Source organism: Triturus cristatus, chromosome 2_1, assembly GCF_964204655.1.
Source record: "Triturus cristatus chromosome 2_1, aTriCri1.1, whole genome shotgun sequence".
Lineage (NCBI taxonomy): Eukaryota > Metazoa > Chordata > Amphibia > Caudata > Salamandridae > Triturus > Triturus cristatus.
Genome location: NC_140581.1, coordinates 1120547530 through 1120567099, shown reverse-complemented (window position 1 = coordinate 1120567099; position 19570 = coordinate 1120547530). Strand labels below are relative to the sequence as shown.

At 45.9% G+C, this 19570-nt stretch overlaps 1 protein-coding gene across 2 annotated transcripts in view; it reads left to right on the top strand.

Annotated features, from left to right (window-relative positions):
* Positions 1-19570, top strand: part of UBA6 (ubiquitin like modifier activating enzyme 6) — a 658681-nt gene that overhangs the window by 183071 nt on the left and 456040 nt on the right. For both annotated transcript variants that reach the window (XM_085636514.1, XM_085636515.1), the window contains 2 exons: positions 10176-10256; positions 12296-12418. In XM_085636514.1, coding sequence (XP_085492640.1) covers positions 10176-10256; positions 12296-12418 — 204 coding nt within the window. The remainder of the gene's footprint in view (positions 1-10175; positions 10257-12295; positions 12419-19570) is intronic.

The window sequence follows — 19570 nt, the reverse complement described above, 5'->3', positions numbered from 1 at the left end:
ACCTCTCGGGCCCGTTGATGTGACACACCGCAGGAGGGTCTCCTCAGCCTGCTCCTCTCTCGGGCCTTCAGTCCCGGTGCTGCTGCCTCTCAACCCTGGGTGGCAGCGCGAGTCCGTGGGGCCTACTTTCTCTCTCTGCAGCCCTTCCCAGGGAACAGCGCTGGCCAGGGGGGGGGGAGGAAACCGTCCACTCCGAGTTTCGCCGGATACACTAGTGTCCTCCACCCAGCCCCCGGCCACGCAGGTGGCGCCCTCCGCAGGCCCCTGGCCGTTCCTCGCAAGACGCCACGTGTCCTCCCAGGGGCCTAGATCGCCCGATCCGGGCCCGGTTCCGCTGTTGCAGTCCTCCGGGGCTCACCGGCTGCTCCGGCAGGCGAACTGTCCGTCTCTAAGCAATACAGGGGCGACTCCCCCAGGCAGATGCGTGCTGGGCCCTTGGCCAGGCCGCCGGGTGCACCTCGACCTCTTCTCCTGCCGCGCTCGCCCCCACGCTCCTCCGCACTCCTCACTGGGCCCTGTACCGCTCTGCCGCTCTTCCTCTGACGTCAGGCGGCTAGCGGGGCCATCCGTCGTGTCCCCCGCGGAGCCCAGGACCGGCTGCCGCCCAGGCTATCTCGCCAGAGTACCTCCGCACCAGGGCCTCCGATGCGGGGCTCCGCTGTCGCTCTCCACCTCGTTGTCCGCCTGTAGGCCGCGCCCCCGGCTCCGCGCCGTGTAGTGGCTCCGGGCCCCGGCCTCGACTCCGCCTCCCGCCGTCTTCAGTCGACCTCTCCCCGTGAGGGTCTTCTGGCAGTCCCGTTCCCGGTGTCTCCGTCAATCGGGGTAGGTTCTTGCCGGCTCAGCCTCGGGGGTGCTTTGGCTCCGCACCGCGGTCCGCGTCGGCAGGCTCCGGCTCTCGGCCCCTCCCTGCTGCTCCATCCCGCGCTTGCCTTCCGCGGCCTCCTGCGATATCGTTCGGGGTCTCGCTGAGTCCCACCGCCAGATCGCTAGTAGTCCCCTTCTTTCCCCACGATCTCCCAGCAGATATGGGGGAGATACTGCTAAAATTCTCGGTCCAAGGGCCTGGGGATTCAGGAGCTCACGGAGAGTGCGACCGCTCACTCCGCCATCTTGGCCACGCCCCCCTCGTCCACATTTAGACCCATAGGTTCCCTACTGTCTAGTTGTAAAATGAACCAAGTTTCAAGTTTCCCCAATTCTTTTTCCCTGTCACCTCCTGTTTTCTTCTTAGGTATTTCTGCCACACAGCTGTACTTCAAGTCTGTGGGATCACCCTGATGGACTTTTTCAAAATGACCGGCAACATGGTAACTGCGGTCCTTGTGTATGATTGCACCAATATGCTGTAATATTCTTTTGTGTGCTGGCAGTGTGGTGCTCCCCACATAGATTTTCTTGCAGGGACACAAAAGAATATATACATGCATGCTTTACACTTAAAGCACTTCCTAAAGCCATCATATTTTGTCAACCATGATCGGGGCTAGTTAACTCTCAAAATCGCTTCTAACTAGATAGTCTCTCATTGACTTGGACTTTCCTAGAGGTGATCATAGGGCATCTAGGGACTAGTGGACCAATGATGGGGTCTTTTCTCAGAAGATGCCAAGGTTGTGACATGGCTTGGCGCACCTTCTGATGTTCCTGATTGCATGTGGTTATGAATCTGTTTGTACCTGTGTGTTCATTCTTTTTGCACTACTTCTTGAAGGATCAAAGAGTGCTCTTCCCCTGTCCATACGTCTGGTTCTCCTACCGGTTGGATCCAGGATATTTTCCGAATATCCTCTTTGCTTGAATCTTTTTAGCATTCTTGATTATGGCATAGGATTCAGGGCTGCTAAAAATTCTTTTAGCCCTGATTAGTTCCCCAAAGGGGATGCTTTTGACGAGTCGTGCTGGGTGGAAACTATTGGCATGCAATATTGTATTCTCAGCAGTGGGCTTTCTGAATACCGAGGTCTCTAGACCATTGGGACCAACAGTGATGCGGACATCTGAAAGTCCACTGAGGTGGAGCTGATGCTAGCAGTGAATTTCAGGATCACTTTATTCACATTTAACTCCTGAAGAAACTGTTTGGCCTCGCTCTCCGTGCCCTGCCAAAGCACAAAGAGGTCGTCTATGTATCTCAGCCATAAAACTGTATACTGTAGCCAATGTTACATTGTTTACTGCTGAGCACCTGCTCCTCCCACCAGCCCATGTGAAGATTCGCATAGCTGGGGGCGATGCAGGTGCCCATTGCAGTTCCTCTCTATTGTTGGTAAAAAAAATGATCAGAACTGAAGATATTAGTGAGACACAATTCAGTCATTTCTAGGAGCATGTTGTTATGTAGAGCAAATCCTAATGGTCTCATGCACAAAAAGTGCTGTACTGCCCGTAGGCTATCTGTATGGTGAATACTAATGTACAGGGTGGAAACATCAAGTGTTATTAACAACATATCGCTTTCCCATTCAACATCATAAATATCCTTCAGGAAATCGGAGGTGTCTCTGATATAGGAGGGTAATGAGCTGACAATTGGATTTAGGAAAAAATCGATGTACTTGGAGGTATTTTCGAATAGGCTAACCTAAGCCGCTATGATTGGTCTGCCTGGTGGTCTTGAACTGTCCTTGTGCACTTTGGGAATCATATAAAACGTGGGTATCACAGGGCAGTCTTTTCTCAGAAAGCGATACTCATCCCAGCTGATGTGGCCTGTGTCTTTCCAAACGTGCATACATTCATGGAAATTTTCCTTAACGGATGTATAGGGTTTTATTGTGACCTGGATGTAACAGTTCCTGTCATTTAGTTGTGATAGGGCTTCTTTGTCATACAGATCTCGATCCCAGAGAACCGTGTTCCCTCCTTTATCTGAAGGCATCACAATTACTTCATCAAGACACAGAAATTGCCTCTTTGCAATTTAGCAGTTGCCTTGCAAAAGCGGCCGACAAGTTAGCCCCTTTGAAAAAAGTAACAGCTAACCAGAAAATCACCTACCACTCCATGGTTCGCAGAAACTCTCAGGGCAAAAAAACCAAGAATGTAGGCGATAGGAAAGGCGCTGAAGAAGGGACTACAATGCTCAGGATCTCTCCACTTATAAAACCATCCTGACTGAATACAAAAACTTAATCAATTTACAAAAATGCACCTATTTCACTAACCAAATTAATCTGGCAAAGAACTCCACTAGAGCACTCTTTCAAGTGGTCTCAAAAGTATCAGGTCCCCTTGAAACTAATACCACTGAACCAACACAAAAATTCTGTGACTCTCTAGCACAACACTTCTTATATAAAGTGAAGCAAATCTATGACATTTTTGGCTCTAACATTTGCCTAGATAAACACACCCTCATTAGTATTGGCTTCGCTGAGACCTCCATCTTCTCTAAATTTGTATTAATAACTAATGATAAAGTCACCACTCTAATCCAACAGGCTAAATCAGGCTCCCCCCATGACTCGCTTCCCCCTATGACTCGCTTCCCCCTAACATCTTCAAGCAAGCCCCCAAGGTATTGGCTCCCTGTCTTACTGATATTTTTGACACCGACAACCATGATCTTTTGTTAAATCATCTAACTTCCATCGGCGTCTCTGATAAATCATTTACACTGCTTTCATCTTTCTTATTAAACAGAATACAATCAGTAGCCTTGGGAAGCTATGAATCCCCACCTTTCGTCCTCCCTTGTGGAGTTCCTTAGGGATCATCCCTAAGCCCCACATTATGTAACATTTATGTATCGGAACTGCCTAAACTTATAAGATCCTTCGGTCTAGCATTAACACCCTACGCAGACGATACACAAATTGTATTATCACTATCAAAAAACTCTGCATCACAAATGCAAAATTTCAAGGACTGCAGGCTGGCAGTCAGCTCCTGGACGAACTCTCACTGTCTTAAACTAAATTCTGACAAAGCAGAAGTCATCACTTTTGGCAACTTTTTAGCTAACTGGTCACAGAGTTGGTGGCCGGATGAACTGGGTTTGGCACCTATTCCAGTCACCAAGTCTAAGAACCTCGGTGTGATCATCGATGACAAACTGAATTTTAAACGACAGGTAAATGCTGTCTCCTCATCAAGCTTTTTCTTGTTGAAAACTATCAAATTACCGTTTATTCCCATGGACAACAGAAAAACAGTGATCTCCTCTTTGATCTTAGCCAAACTCGACTACTGCAATGGTCTTTATATTGGCCTATCTCAAAAACAACTCACCAAATTGCAAATGATCCAGAATGCAGCAGCACGTCTTTTGCTGGGCATCCCTAGGCACTCGTCAGTCAGAAATTATTTGTATAAACTACATTGGCTTCCAGTTAGAAACCGCATTATCTTCAAGGCCCTGTGCATTACCTACAGAGCACTTCAGAACACAGGCCCCATATTCCTTAGGCGCCTGCTCCCCTGGTATGCTCCGAAAAGGCATTTACTGCTAGCAACTTCAAGAGTCTTTAAGGCCAGATGGGGTGGCAGTAGCTTTAGAGCAACTGCCCCCAAACTCTGGAATGAACTCCCTCTTGCCATAAGATCCCTCCCTACTTTATTTGCCTTTAGGAAGGCCTTGAAAACATGGCTAGTCGATAAATAGTCATCTTCATCTTTTTCAGAGACTGGCATAATCCACTGCTCAGTGTCAAGACACCTCCGGGTATTCGCGCGCTTAACAAATTTATTAACATAACATAACATCCATTTGTCTCAATCTCCCCACAGTGTCAAAAAAATCTTTCTCTCTCTGATTAAGTGTGTTAAAATTCCGTTTAGTAGAGACGTTGATGTGTCGTAATTCTTTAGTCATAATATCCGAAAATATATCTATATTATCCCTTGGTATATTAGGAATGAATCTAGATCTGGGTCTAAACGGGGTAAAGTCCCCTCCTATGATCAGTTCAAGAGTCCTCTCTTCAGTCTCATTGATTGCCTCTTCCATGTTCATTCTCCCTTACTCTTGTAGGGTCATTAAGTTCCCTAAAATGTCATCTTCCGACATGTCTTTATCTCTCTGTTGCACATCTGTATCAGGCAAAGCAGAATTAAAGGATCTACCAGATTGCTTGCGTAACGTGTTTTGTTGAGCTTTAATTACCTCGTGAACTTGTAGAGATCAAGTCTGGTACTAGGGTAGTCAAAATTCTTCCTATGGCAATTAGAACATTACCAGTTCAAGTGTTCTCAAGTCTTTGTCTGTCAAATTGGCAGTACTAAAGTTGACAACAGTTGTGTTTTCGTTCATTATTTGCCTGCTTTCTTTTGGTTGCGTGTGACCCTCTCTGCTGAGTCTCCTTGCGTTCCTTTGTCGCCTCTCCTTTGTTTGCGCCTCCTCTTGCTCTTCTCGACCTCTCCCTGTCTTGAATTCCTTGCGCCGATCTTCCTGTAAAAAACGCAGTTCGTCTGATGTGGAGAATTTGGCTATTGCGCCTTCTTTTCTGGGATGTGAAAGAAGGACTAATTTATCTATCTTGAACCTAGTTCATCTGCAGATAAAAAGCTAATAACATTAGGAAAGTGAAATTTACTGTAAGTGATTCACTCTCCAAGAGTGTAGAGCAGTGTTTCACAAGTTGTGGGTCGCAAGCTTATATTTGGTGAGTCTGGAAGTTAAAGCAATTAATAAAGATGCTGTTGTGAGAAAGTGGCTCTGTATATACTGTTCCCAAATAGATACAGTGTGTACAGAGTCAACAGTCCCCAGACGTTTGGCAGAGGTTAAAGTTAGATATAACCTTACTCTCTAAAGTGGTAGCTTGGTCGAGCAGTAAGGCAGTAGCAGAGGACAGTGTAAAGCATTTGTTGTACACACTCAGTCAGCAAATGGTCTCACACACTCAAGAACTGAACTCTAAGCCAATGGTTTGTATAAAAAATATATGGTTGTTTTATTTTAGAACCAACAATATGTTTCAAAATATACTTTCTTAGAATGAGATGCTTTAGTTAAATACTTTGCAATAGGCAATTGACTTTTGCAGATAATAGTTACGGTTTTGTTGCAATAGGCAACACAATTTCAAACACAATAATACATTAAGCTCAATGGGAATTTTAAGTTATATGCACTTGATTACTTTCAGGATTACTTTTCTAACTCCAGGACTGGATCCTAGATTCTGTCCTGGGACTGTTCTTGGAAACAAGTGAGTACATTTGGTTTGGTTACTGTGGTGATTTTTAAGCAATATTTTGCTATTTTAAAAGTTGACATTTAGAAACTTTTGCTAATCAAATTACCAATGTTATCCTATGGAAGGAAATTCACTTAGCAGGTAAGTGGGGTTATGGTTACTTTTTCTAGGTCAGTGTTGGATCCTAGATCCAGCACTAGTGTACCACCTGTAAGCAGTTGAGAAACTGCGTTTAAGTTATACAGGCGATTTTTAAGGAATATTTATAAGGTTGCAAAATCAACACTTAAAAGAAATTTCATAGAAAAACAGTCAATGGTTTCCTATGGGAGAAAATTCAAGTTATGGGTAAAGTATGTTCTCGTTACTTTTGTAGTCCAGTGCTGGGCTCCTAGGCTCAGTACCGGGGCATCTATCTAAAACAGGTAAGTAATTACGTTTTCACAGTTGGTACGATTTTTAAAGAATATTTGTAGTTTGCAAAAATCGACAGAAGAAATTTCACAGAAAAACAGTCAATGGTTTCCTACGGAAGAAAATTGAGTTAGTGTTAAGTACAGTTGTAAGTACTTTTCAGGGTCAGTGCTGGGCACCAAGATCCAGCACTGGGATCTCTCATAATAGCAGGTGAGCATTTCCGTTTTCGTTACTCTGTTGATTTTAGGTGAATATTTTAAAGTTTAGAAACTCCACACTTAGAAGAAATTTCAGAAGAAGCCAGTCTATGTTACCCTATGGAAGAAAAATGAGTCATCGGCTTTTTGGTAAGTACTCGACGGGCAGAGTTTAGGTTCTGGGCATAGACTCAGGGGTCTCCCAGGGTCAGGTAAGTAGAGTTGTTACACCCTCAGCGGCACAGGGGCAGCCGGGTGCAGAGTGAGTTAGGCCCAATGTTAGCCTACGGGAGGCAGGGGGGCCTTGGTTGGTGGCTGCTGACTAGCAGGTCACGCGGCTGTGGGAGCTGAGCTCCTGGTCACTTGCTCAGGGCAAATGGGGAAGTATGTAGGAGTAGAAGTTGCACTGCCAGGGCCACTCGGGCGGCTGGGTGCAGGGTGCTTTTGAGCCTTCAGGCGCTCAATGGATTTCAATGGGAAAGCTCAAGGACGAACAAAGGCTGCAAGCTCGGGGACGAAGATTCTTCAGGTGCCACCACCACTTTGAGCGGTAAGTTGGGTAGTTGGAGGATAGGTAGGTACCCAGGAGTCGGGCACAGGGGGCCGCAGGGCGCCGGATGCAGGGGTGCCTTTAGATGTCGGGAAATCTTACCCTCTGTTGATCGCGGTTGGGGGGTTCCCTGGTTCTGAGGCTGCAGGCGAGGTGGGTCTTTGGGTGCCGGATTCGGGGTCACAGTCGCCGGGGGGACGTCCTCGGGGTCTTTGTCCACTCCGGCACGGCCCAGGCTTGGCTGGTGCAGAGAGTGCAGGGTTCGCGGTTCCGGGCTGATGCCAGGGGTTAGAAACTTGCTTTGAGCAGAGCCACTGCTCATGGGAGTCCCAGGTGCTCAGAATCACAAGGTAGCCAGGACCTCCGGGGTTTGTGAGGTTGCTGGCCGCAGGAGGTGCCGGGATTTAGCAGGAGCAGGTTCGAGGGTCGACATGCCGGTAGGGCTGGGGCCAAAGCAGTTGGTGTCTTCCTCTTCTTAGCAGCTGCACGGCAGGTCTTCTTTCTTCTTGTTCTTCTTTGCTAGTTTAGAATGTGGAATCTGAGGAAGGAAGGTTCAGGGTGCCCCTAAATACTAGATTTAGGGGCGTTACAGGTAGGTACACCCCCTATCCTGCCACTCTCCTGTAAGAGGGGGGCAGTAGCCTAGTCCTGATTGGGCAGGGCTTCCCATCTTCAAGATGGCGAGAGCACGAAGATGTGCTTCACCTCACCTCTCCCACCTGAAGGGTGAGGTTGGCAGAGGCTGGCACATCCCCTGTCCTTACTTGGGGTTTCCCTACAGAGTGGGGGTCAGAAACCGTGGGGACCAGTTGCTGAGTACAGCAAGTGGCCTGGAGAAGCTCAGAAAGGCGGCATGCCTTTGAAGCTTCCGCCTGCCCATCCTGGGAAAGGAGACCTAGCACCTCGCCCAGGATGTGCATTGTTGCAGGCCCAGGAGAGCGGGGGCTCTCCACCCACGTGTCCAGCCACATGTCTGCTGTGTGGCAGCATAGGCAGCCTCTCAGACAAGACGTGGATTGTAGGTTAGGTTTCAGGGGACATCTCTAAGATGCCCTCTGTAGTGCTTTGTACATTAAATCCCACACTGGCATCAGTTCGGGTTTAATGTGTTGAGAAGTTTGATACCAAACTTCTCAGTCTTCAGTGTTGCCATTATGGTGCTGTGGAGTTCGTGTTTGACGAGCTCCCAGCACTATATACTCTTAAATGGCAGCACTGCACTTACAGTGCCCAGGAATGGACCGGGGTACTGTAGGGGCACAGGGCTCATGCTCCTGTGCCCACACCACTGGCATAGGGCACCCAGCTAGAGGGTTGGCTGATGTATGCCAGGGCAGTGTAGGTTGTGGGCATGGCACACAGGGATGTGTGCCATGTCGACTCTTTGTTTTGTCTTGTACCCAGACACTCAGCCTGCAAGGGCAATGTGTTTGTGTTAGGGTACAGGGCCTCTAAGGGTGGCACAATAATTGCTGCAGCCCTTAAAGGCCTACCCTGGTCACAAGGCCCTGGGTACCATTTACCAGGGGCTGGCATGTGGCCAGGGTTTGCCAATTTGAGTTTTAGGTTTTAGGGAAGGAACATAGGCCCTGGGCACCTGATTGGCAGGAGCCCAGGGCACACTCAGTCAAAGTACAGTCAGCAATTCAGCAAAAAGTGGGGGCATACCATGCAAGAAAGATGGCAATTTCTCACAGCTGTTACATACTGTGTTTATCTTATCACATTTGCTGTGCTTCAACGGCAGAGATCAATATCAGGCTATGTCTTCAGACAAGTTCTGCTTATTATTTTAACATGGGATTGGTGTTTACTTTTCTTTCTTGGGCTGCAAAGTGAGAGGAGTTTTTAAAGTGAATTATGTAACAATCTTAGGATGTTGTTTTGCAACACACAAAATGTAAGTACCGGTAAATGAACTGTATGCATTCATCAGTTAGAAAGGCAAAAATGAAGTACATGCTTTTTGTAAGTCTGAAGTGTGCTGGAAACGGAGATTTTTAATGGCATCAAAGAATTAATACAGTTTAATTGGTGGTTCACAAATGCTTAATTTCTGCAGTAACCCCATTTCCACCTCTTTTATTTGAGTGCTGTATGCTGTGTAATTTAATCAGTAAAACTGTATGTCTGTGCAAAGTTAGTGGCCATTTCAATGGAAAATGAGCTGTCTGTAAATGACAATGCACTACCACACAATGCTTTAGTTACATTAAAAAATCACCCCATCTCATGTCCACTAAAGGTAGGTGGGTTGCAAATGTTTGTTGTTCTAAAAAGTTGGTTGTAGTTCTGAAAAATATGGGCACCACTAATGTAGGTTATTTGAATGCTGAGGGTCAGATGTTTCTGTACTGAAAAAGATACTGTAATCCAGAAGTTTGAGACTTAAAGGCTTCATAGCATTTGGTCAATTTGTTCTGGTAATTGCACCGTCACCTGGCTAACTACCCCTAGGTAACTTTAGTTCTAAAAAATTAACTACATAAGCCTTTGGCCAATTTGTAGGGTACCTAAAAGGGAAATTATTGTTTAGGCCGCTTGTCATATTGTTGTCAAATATTTTACTTTTAAATGTGTAAGGGTTTTTTAAGTCAAGTGTAAAGTTATATGTGATGTGTATTTTTTATTACAAAATAGTGATCTATGTTCTGATTGTATTTCACATGAATGCCTTTTAATGTGAATTTCCGAAAATAAACTTGAGTGAAGTTTTTTAGATATACTTGAATAGCTTTCGATCCATCTGCTCCAACCTGCCAGAAAAGCATTGCTTGGTAGAGTAACTTAAATATTTTTAATTTAATTTCGTGTCCTATTTTACAAAGTATTTCAACATGGCATATGTTTGATCTCTCTTTTTTTCAACAGTGTGTAGTGCTGACTGAAGCCAGACTCCCTCTGCAGAAAGTGGTCAATGACTTCTGCCGGTCACAAAATCCTCCTATAAAGGTACGTGTGAAATATCCTTTGTAATTATTTTTAATTAATTTAATATTGGTTTGCTAAATGACAAGAACAGATATTTATCTGTAAAATGTAAACTTCGTTGTTCTTTTTCATTGAATTCTTTTTTCTAAGGCTAGTATGATTTAATGGTTTGCTTTACAAAGGAGTGGAACAATAAAGAATTATCTATAGCACTACGTGACAACATTGGAATCAAAATGTTATGCTTTTCAGTAATGTTTCAGCATTTTTATATGAATAAAAGATCTGGAAGACATAGTCATGTCTAGTGAGGTAGTTATGCTGCTAATAGGATTACATTGCAATTGCAGATCTTGAGTGAAGTATCAAGTTAGCGTAAAGAGTAAGGTAACAAATAGACACACTTTGACCCATGTGGCTTATTTGAGCCCAGATAACTTTCCCAGCTAATCCTCTTTTGGGCACAAACACCTGATTGCGGCCAAAATGGCATTATAAGGTGAATGCAAATCGCACCCAGTGCAGAAGTTTCTTATGCAATTTGCAGCATGTAGAATCTCATAGCAACTCACAGATAGAAACTACCTCCATTACATAGATGAAATAATGGACAAACTGAATGTAATTTCACATTCAAGGAATGCAACTTGGTATCGGGTGTAACTTGTGCACACTCTGATTACAGCACCATGATTTGCCTGACTTGCACTAAGCCCCTTGGTTCTTATTTGGTTTTGCACCCCGTTGTCATGCCCGTTTGATGTTTGGCCATTAATCTTCAAAGCATTTAGGTTAATTCAATGTTGCACCAAAAAATAAACACTATATGTATTGCAGACTTTTAGTACAAAAATTAAGCAAGTTAAGCACAAGAGTTCATAAATATATGGATTAACATGCCCTATATGGAAAACTACATTTTATTCTAAATTCAAAATCTTGAAGGAAAGCAATATCCGTTGCATTATTCTCAACTCTCAAAAATAATTTGAATAAATGATCCTCAGTAAATGAACTTCTCTTTGTCCAGAGAGTTCATAAATCGAATGTGGGACTTACCCAACATCGGGCATCTAAACAAAATGCACAGAATAAGCCACAGTACCTCCTCCCCATAAGGTCGCCTTAACCAATCCTGTGAGCCAAGACTGGGTCAAGTACCCTCCATCTCCTATAAGGTCTTCAAGTCTAGTCTTAAATGAAAGAAACTGATGTGGTTTTCAGGAGAATTTCATGACAGTAAAGAACCTGTGTGTCCGACCACGGTTAGATAATGCTACGTAGTCATTTATTATGGTCTGGCTTGACAGCTCAGCTGTCTCTAGACAATTATGTGAGCAACACTAGAGAGGGGCTTTAGCTCCGCCCACATGTTGTGAGCCAGGAGTAAATGTTATGATTGGACTGAAGTTGTGTGCTTCTACTAAAAGGCGCTTGCTCTCCACCAGCTGTGATCATATTGTTTATTTATCCAGCTGGCTTACATTGAATTTTCAGGGGCACACACATGACCTTGTAATGCTGTAAATGTGTTTTAGATAACTAGGTACTTTATGGTGTTTGCCTTTCTCTTGCAGCTAGATAGGAGTGGGGGAGGCAGTCATTACCCTACATGGATTTTTACGTCTGGTCTTGGCCGTTCAACTGTCACTTGCCCTTTTAACGTACCCCATAATCATCTTACAATTCTTTGCTTCCACACAAAGACCTATTCGTTCCCATCCTATTTATCTGTAATGTTTCACATTACCATGCAACATTCCTTTAAAGCCAGCATATAAGTGTTCTAAGTAAAAAAGTAAGTGGTAAATTAAATTATAAAAGCACTGCATTGTGATATCGAGCTAATCAAGGTAATTGATATGCTATTTAAAATCAAAACAAATCTGAAGGATAACTTATCTAAAGTGGTAACATTTCGCGTTATTAAAGTGATGTTTAGTGATCAATTTGTTCCTGTTTTCCTTATACTCATGTAGTAACCATTTGTTTGCCTTGCTGAGCAACACTGAGTTTAATAACGGTTAAAGAAATGCACATTTTTGTATTATTTCTTATAGTTCATTAGTTCCGATGTGTATGGCATATGGTCACGCTTGTTTTGTGATTTTGGGAATGAGTTTGAAGTGCTGGACACCACAGGCGAAGAACCTAAAGAAATGTTCATTTCAAACATAACGCAGGTAAGTGTTACTGATTTGCTTTCATTTTTGTTGTCAAGTAGCTAGCACAATACCGCTTTCTCAGTCTGATATCCATTGACAGAATATCTCAATATTCGTATTAAACATCATTCAAATAAAAATAAAACATGCGTATTGGCGGCTACAATTCATTCCATACAATTTAATTTCTTTATAAAAGTGCAGTTAATTAGCCAAATGTCACTGAACCATCACTATTTTGCCATCATGTAAATGAAATATATTGCCTCTAATATAAGCAGTGCACAGAGTTGCCAGAGCACCTTTAAAAATGACTGATGCTCCAGCTCCCCATCTTGACCTGCATGTAATGCATTTTATAGCTAACTTTCATTTATGATGCTCCAATCCAGATAGGCAACCATTAATCGAAATTCTGGGTGTGGCAAACAAAAAAATCCTTAACATTGGTATATCCAGTGTGCTACTTTTGATTTAGAATTTCGACTTGGAGTTTGATTGATGTTATTTATCTGTAAGTAAAATTTTATTTTTGAATCTGTTTGTTAGAAATACCAAACAGATAAACACAGTAAAGTTGTAAAATACAACACATAAAAATTAAAATACCCGCTACTCCACTAAAAGGAACACATCACCCTCCCACCAAAAAAACAAAAGCAACTGCTCTAAATTCCATGTATGGCTGTTCCCACGTTTGAAATCATTAAAGGACCACAGTGGCTGTTTAGAGACCATCCTAGGAGGGAGATAGGAGAACAACATTGGGAAAGTAGAACAGATAACACTGATTAGATCTGCCCATCTACAGGGAGATATTCTCAGGGCTGCATAATCTTAGGAGTAAACCATTGCCCCATGCCTGGGGAGCCGACTCATCAACCCTCTGTGGTAGTTTTGTGGTCAGTCATTCTGGACCATGAGCCAGATTATCCTGAAATGCCCTCACTCTGTTGTTGTACACTTTCTACTGAACTGAATATCCCTTCAAAGCCCAACACTCTCTCACAATGGGTTACTATGTAATGGCAATATACATCTCTGCATTCTTGGCAGTTAAGATGTTAAAGTTCAAATCTGGAATGAACATCTGTTGTTGCACCCTCAAGGCATTTTCTTTCTCTACACAGCTGATTGAAGAGTCTTATGTCTTGGCTTTGGTGAATAAATTGCCTTCATTGTATTTGAAGAAAGTGACCCGCTTAGGGCCGCCCAGGTTACCACTGACCACCTCTCAGCCTTCCATACCAAATGAAGAGTCAGCGAGACAGTGGAGAATATACACCAATAGCTGTTTATTCGAATACGCTCAGAGCAGAGCCCTGTCTGCACAATCTCTTGAGAGAGCTACAGAGGGAACTGAAAACCAGCAAGCATAGAGATACATTATGTACATTTCATAGTTGGTTAAGAACACACGCATATTAGAATTTGCCAGGCAGATATTGTGAGAAAGTGGCTCTGTATATACTGTTCCCTAATAGGTACAGGGTGTACAGAGTCCACAGTCCCCCAGAGATTGATAGAGGTCAAAGTTAGGTATGACCTTACTCTCAAAAGTGGTAGCTTGGTCGAGCAGTAAGGCAGTACCAGAGGACAGTGTAAAGCATTTATTGTACACACTCAGTCAGCAAATGGTTTCACACACTCAATAACTGAACTCTAGGCCAATGGTTTATATATATAAAATATATGCTTGTTTTATTTTTAGAACCACAAAGGGAGTAAAAATATACTTTCTCAGAACGAGAGGTTGAATAAAAATACTTTTGTCTTAAGCAATAAATTTGAGTAAACAGTCACAGTTGGTTGCAATAAACAATCCTATTTCCTAAACATAACAATGCATTGAGCTCAATGGTAAATTCAGGTTATATGTAATAAATTACTTTTCAGATTACTTTTGGAATTCCAGGTCTGGCTCCTAGAACCAGCCTGGGGTCAGTATTCAGAATCAAGTGATGAAAGTCGACTTAATAACTGTAATGATTTTTAAATAATATTTAGCTATTTCAAAAGTTAGCACTTAGAAAATATTTCACAGAAAACATTCAATGGATCTCTATGGCAAGAAATTCAAGTTGCAGGTAGAGTACTTTATCGTTACTTTAGTAATCCAGGACTGGGTGCCTAGACCCAGGACTGGGGTCCTTATCAAAAGCAGGTAAGTAATTTCGTTTGCAGAAATGGTACGATTTTTAAAGAATATTTCAAATTTTCAAAAGTAGACACTTAGAAGAAATTTCACAGAAAAGCAGACAATGGTTTCCTATGGGAGAAAAATGAGTTAGAGGTAAGTATAGTTGTGAACACTTTTCAGAGTCAGGGCTGGGCACCAAGATCCAGCACTGGGAGCTCACCTAGGAGCAGGTGAGTAAATTCGTTTTTGTCACTTGGCTGATTTTTGGTGAATTTTTGCAGTTTTGAAAAGTTCACACTTAGAAGATTTTTGAAGAAAAAGCCAGTCAATGTTACCCTATGAGGAAAACGAAGTTAGCGGTTTAAGGGTAAGTACTCGACTGGCAGAGTTGAAATTCCGGGCATGGACTCAGGGGTCCCCCAGTGTCAGGTAGGTACAGTTGGTTCACCCTCAGCGGTTTCAGGACGGCCGGGTGCAGAGAGAGTTAGGCCCAATGTTATCCTATGAGGGATAGGGGGGCCTTGGTTGGTGGCTGCTGTCTGGCAAGCCACGCAGCTGTGGGAGCTGGGCTCCTGGTCACTTACTCAGGGCAAGTGGGGAAGTAGGTTAGTGTAGAGAGGGCACTGCCAGGGCCACTCGGGCGGCTGGGTGCAGGGTGCTTTTGAGCCTTCGGGCGCTCAATGGAAATCAATGGGAATGTTCCGGTTTGGAAAAAGGCTGCAGGCTCGGGGACGAGGAGGTTTCAGGTGCCACCACCACTTCGAGAGGTAAGTTGGGTAGTTGTAGGTTAGGTGGGTACCCCGGGATTGGGCACAGGGGGCCGCAGGGCGCCGGGTGCAGGGGTGCCTTTTGACGTCGGGAATCTTACCCTCTGGTTGATCGCGGCTGGGGTGGCACTTGGTTCTGAGGCTGCAGGCTTCTTCCGGGATGTCGAGGGGGGTCCTTGGGTGCCGGACTCTGGGTCACAGTCGCCGTGGGGTCGTCCTCTGGGTCTTTGTCCACTCCGGCACTGGCCAGGCTTGGCTGGTGCAGAGTGTGTTGGGTCCGCGGTCCCGGGCTGGTGCCAGGGATAGCAAATAGGTTTCTTGAGTAGAGCCTCTACTCGTGGGAGTCCCAGGGGCTTAGAGCTAAAGGGTAGCCAGGTCCTCCGGGGTTGGTGAGGTTGCTGGCCACGAGGGATGCCGCGCTGGTGCAGGTTCGAGAGTCGACAGGCCGGTAGGGCTGGGGCCAAAGCAGTTGGTGTCTCCGTCTCTTTTTAGCAGCTGCAGGGCAGGTCTTTGTTCTTCTTGCTCTTCTTGTCGTTTTCTATCTGGAATCTAAGGAAGGAAGGTTCAGGGTGCCCCTAAATACTAGATTTGGGGGCGTTACAGGTAGGTGAAGGCCAGGGACCAATGGGTCCTTGTCCTGGGGTGGGTACACCCCCTATCCTGCCTCTCTCCTGTGGGAGGGGGGCAGTAGCCTAATCCTGATAGGGTAGGGCCTCCCATCTTCAAGATGGCGAGAGCCCGGAGATGTGCTTCACCTCGCCTCCCCCACCTGAGGGGTGGGGTGGGCAGGCTGGCACATCCCCTGTCCTTGTATGGGGTTTCCGGCCAAGCTTCCCGCCAGAGTGGGGGGTTGCAGTGGCCTGGGGAAACTCCAAATGGCGGCATGCCTTTGAAGCTTCCCTTGGCTCATCCTGGGGGAGGAGATTTCTCACCTCACCCAGGATGTGCATTGTTGCAGGCCCGGGAGAGCAGGGGCTCTCCCACCCAGGGGTCCAGCAACGTGTCTGCTGTGTGGCAGCCTGGGCAGCCTCAGAGCAGACGTGGATTGTAAGTTAGCTGTAAGGGGGCATCTCTAAGATGCCCTCTGGGGTGCTTTGTACATTAAATCCCACACTGGCATCAGTGTGGGTTCAATGTGCTGAGAAGTTTGATACCAAACTTCCCAGGCTTCAGTGTTGCCAATATGGGGCTGTGGAGCTCGTGTTTGACAAGCTCTCAGCACCATGTACTCTTAAATGACAGCACTGCACTTACAGTGCCCAGGAATGGACCCGGGTACTGTAGGGGCACAGGGCTCCTGCTCCTGTGCCCACACCATAGGCGTAATGCACCCAGCTAGAGGGGTGGCTGACATATGCCTTGGCAGTGTAGGTGATGGGCATGGTACACAGTGATGTGTGCCATGTCGACTCTTTGTTTTCTCCTGCACCCAGACACTCAGCCTGCAAGGGCAGTGTGTGTGTAAGGGTACAGGGCCTCTGAGGGTGGCACAATGAGTGCTGCAGCCCTTAGAGGCCTTCCCTGGCCACAAGGCCCTGGGTACCTAGGGTACCATTTACTAGGGGCTGACATGTGGCTAGGGTTTGCCAATTGGGAGTTTGTGTGGTTTAAGGAAGGAACATAGGCCCTGGGCACCTGATTGGCAGGAGCCCAGGGTACACTCAATCGAAGTACATTCAGCAATTTAGCAAAAAGTGGGGGCATACCATGCAAGAAAGATGGCACTTTCTCACACAACCCCCCCCCAAACGAAAGGTGATGAGACTAACCTTGTCCTATGGAGTCTTCATTGTCTAAGTGGAAGAACCTGGAAAGTCCATCTGCATTGGCATGGGCAGTCCCTGGTCTGTGTTCCACTTCAAAGTCCATTCCCTGTAGGGAGATGGACCACCTCAGTAATTTTGGATTTTCCCCTTTCATCTGCATTAGCCATCTGAGAGGTCTGTGGTCAGTTTGAACTAGGAAGTGAGTGCCAAACAAGTATGGCCTCAGCTTCTTCAGGGACCAAACCACAGCAAAGGCCTCCCTCTCAATGGCACTCCAACGCTGCTCTCTAGGGAGTAGTCTTCTGCTTATAAAAGCAACAGGTTGGTCTTGGCCTTCATCATTGGTCTGGGATAGGACCGCTCCTATCCCTAGCTCAGAGGCATCAGTCTGCACTATGAACTGCTTGGCATAATCTGGAGCTTTTAGAATTGGTGCTGAGCACATTGCTTCTTTTAGGGTGTCAAAAGCCTTTTGACAACTAACTGTCCAGTTAACTTTCTTGGGCATTTTCTTGGAGGTGAGTTCTGTGAGGGGGGTCACAATGGACCCATACCCCTTCACAAACCTCCTGTAGTACCCAGTCAAGCCAAGGAATGCCCTGACTTGGGTTTGGGTTGTTGGAGCTATCCAGTCCATGATGGCCTGGATTTTGGGTTGTAAGGGCTGTACCTGGCCTCCACCTACAAGGTGGCCCAAGTACACCACAGTGCCCTGCCCTATCTGGCATTTGGACGCCTTGATAGTGAGACCTGCACTCTGCAGAGCCTCTAAAACCTTCCCAAGGTGGATCAGGTGATCCTGCCAGGTGGAGCTAAAGACAGCAATATCATCAAGATAAGCTGCACTAAAGGACTCCAACCCAGCCAGGACATGGTTCACCAACCTCTGGAAGGTGGCAGGGGCATTCTTTAACCCAAAGGGCATCACAGTAAACTGGTAATGCCCATCAGGGGTGGAGAATGCTGTCTTTTCTTTTGCTCCTGGGGCCATGCCAATCTGCCAGTACCCTGCAGTTAAGTCAAAGGTACTGAGAAATTTGGCAGCCCCCAATTTGTCTATCAGTTCATCTGCTCTTGGGATAGAGTGAGCATCTGTCTTGGTGACAGAGTTGAGCCCTCTATAGTCCACACAGAACCTCATCTCTCTCTTTTCACCCTGTTGATGAGGTTTGGGGACCAGAACCACTGGGCTAGCCCAGGGGCTCTCTGAAGGCTCAATGACCCCTAACTCCAGCATCTTGCTGACCTCAGCTTTGATGCTTTCCTTGACTTGATCTGACTGTCGATAGATTTTGTTCTTGACAGGTGCACTGTCACCAGTGTCCACATCATGGGTACACCAGCTTGTCAGACCAGGGGTCAGGGAAAAGAGGCTAGCATATTGTTGCAAGACTTGCTTGCAGTCAGTCTGCTGTTGGGCAGAGAGGGTGTCTGAAAAAATCACACCATCTACTGACCCATCTTTTGGGCTGTAGGATAGGAGGTCAGGGAGTGGCTCACTCTCTGCTTCCTGTTCTTCATCAGTCACCATCAGCATGGTGATGTCAGCCCTATCATTGTAGAGTTTAAGGCGGTTCACATGGATGACCCTTTTGGGTGTCCTGCTAGTGCCCAGGTCAACTAGATAGGTGACCTCACTCTTTCTCTCTAGGATAGGGTAAGGGCCACTCCATTTGTCTTGGAGAGCCCTTGGTGCCACTGGCTCCAAAACCCACACCTGTTGCCCTGGTTGAAATTCAACCAGTGCAGCTTTTTGGTCATACCAGTGCTTCTGGAGCTCCTGGCTGGCCTCAAGGTTCTTGGATGCTTTTTCCATATACTCAGCCATTCTGGACCTTAGGCCAAGCACATAGTCCACTATGTCCTGTTTGGGTTCTTGAAGAGGCCTCTCCCAGCCCTCCTTTACAAGACACAGTGGTCCCCTTACAGGATGACCAAACAGAAGTTCAAAGGGTGAGAAACCTACTCCCTTCTGTGGCACTTCCCTGTAAGCGAAAAGCAAGCATGGTAACAGGACATCCCACCTCCTTTTGAGTTTCTCAGGGAGTCCCATGATCATACCTTTCAATGTCTTGTTGAACCTCTCAACAAGGCCATTGGTTTGTGGGTGGTAGGGTGTAGTAAACTTGTACTGCACTCCACACTCTTTCCACATGTGTGTTAGGTAAGCAGACATGAAGTTGGAACCTCTGTCTGAAACCACCTCCTTAGGAAAACCCACCCTGGTGAAGACACCCAGGAGGGCCTTGGCTACTGCAGGAGCTGTAGTAGTCCTAAGTGGAATTGCTTCAGGGTACCTAGTAGCATGATCCACTACTACTAGAATGAATTTGTTCCCTGAGGCTGTGGGAGGTTCGAGTGGACCCACAATGTCCACACCTACCCTTTCAAAGGGGACCCCCACCACTGGTAGTGGAATGAGGGGGGCCTTTGGGTGGCCACCTGTCTTGCCACTGGCCTGACAGGTAACACAGGAGCTGACAAACTCCTTCACCTT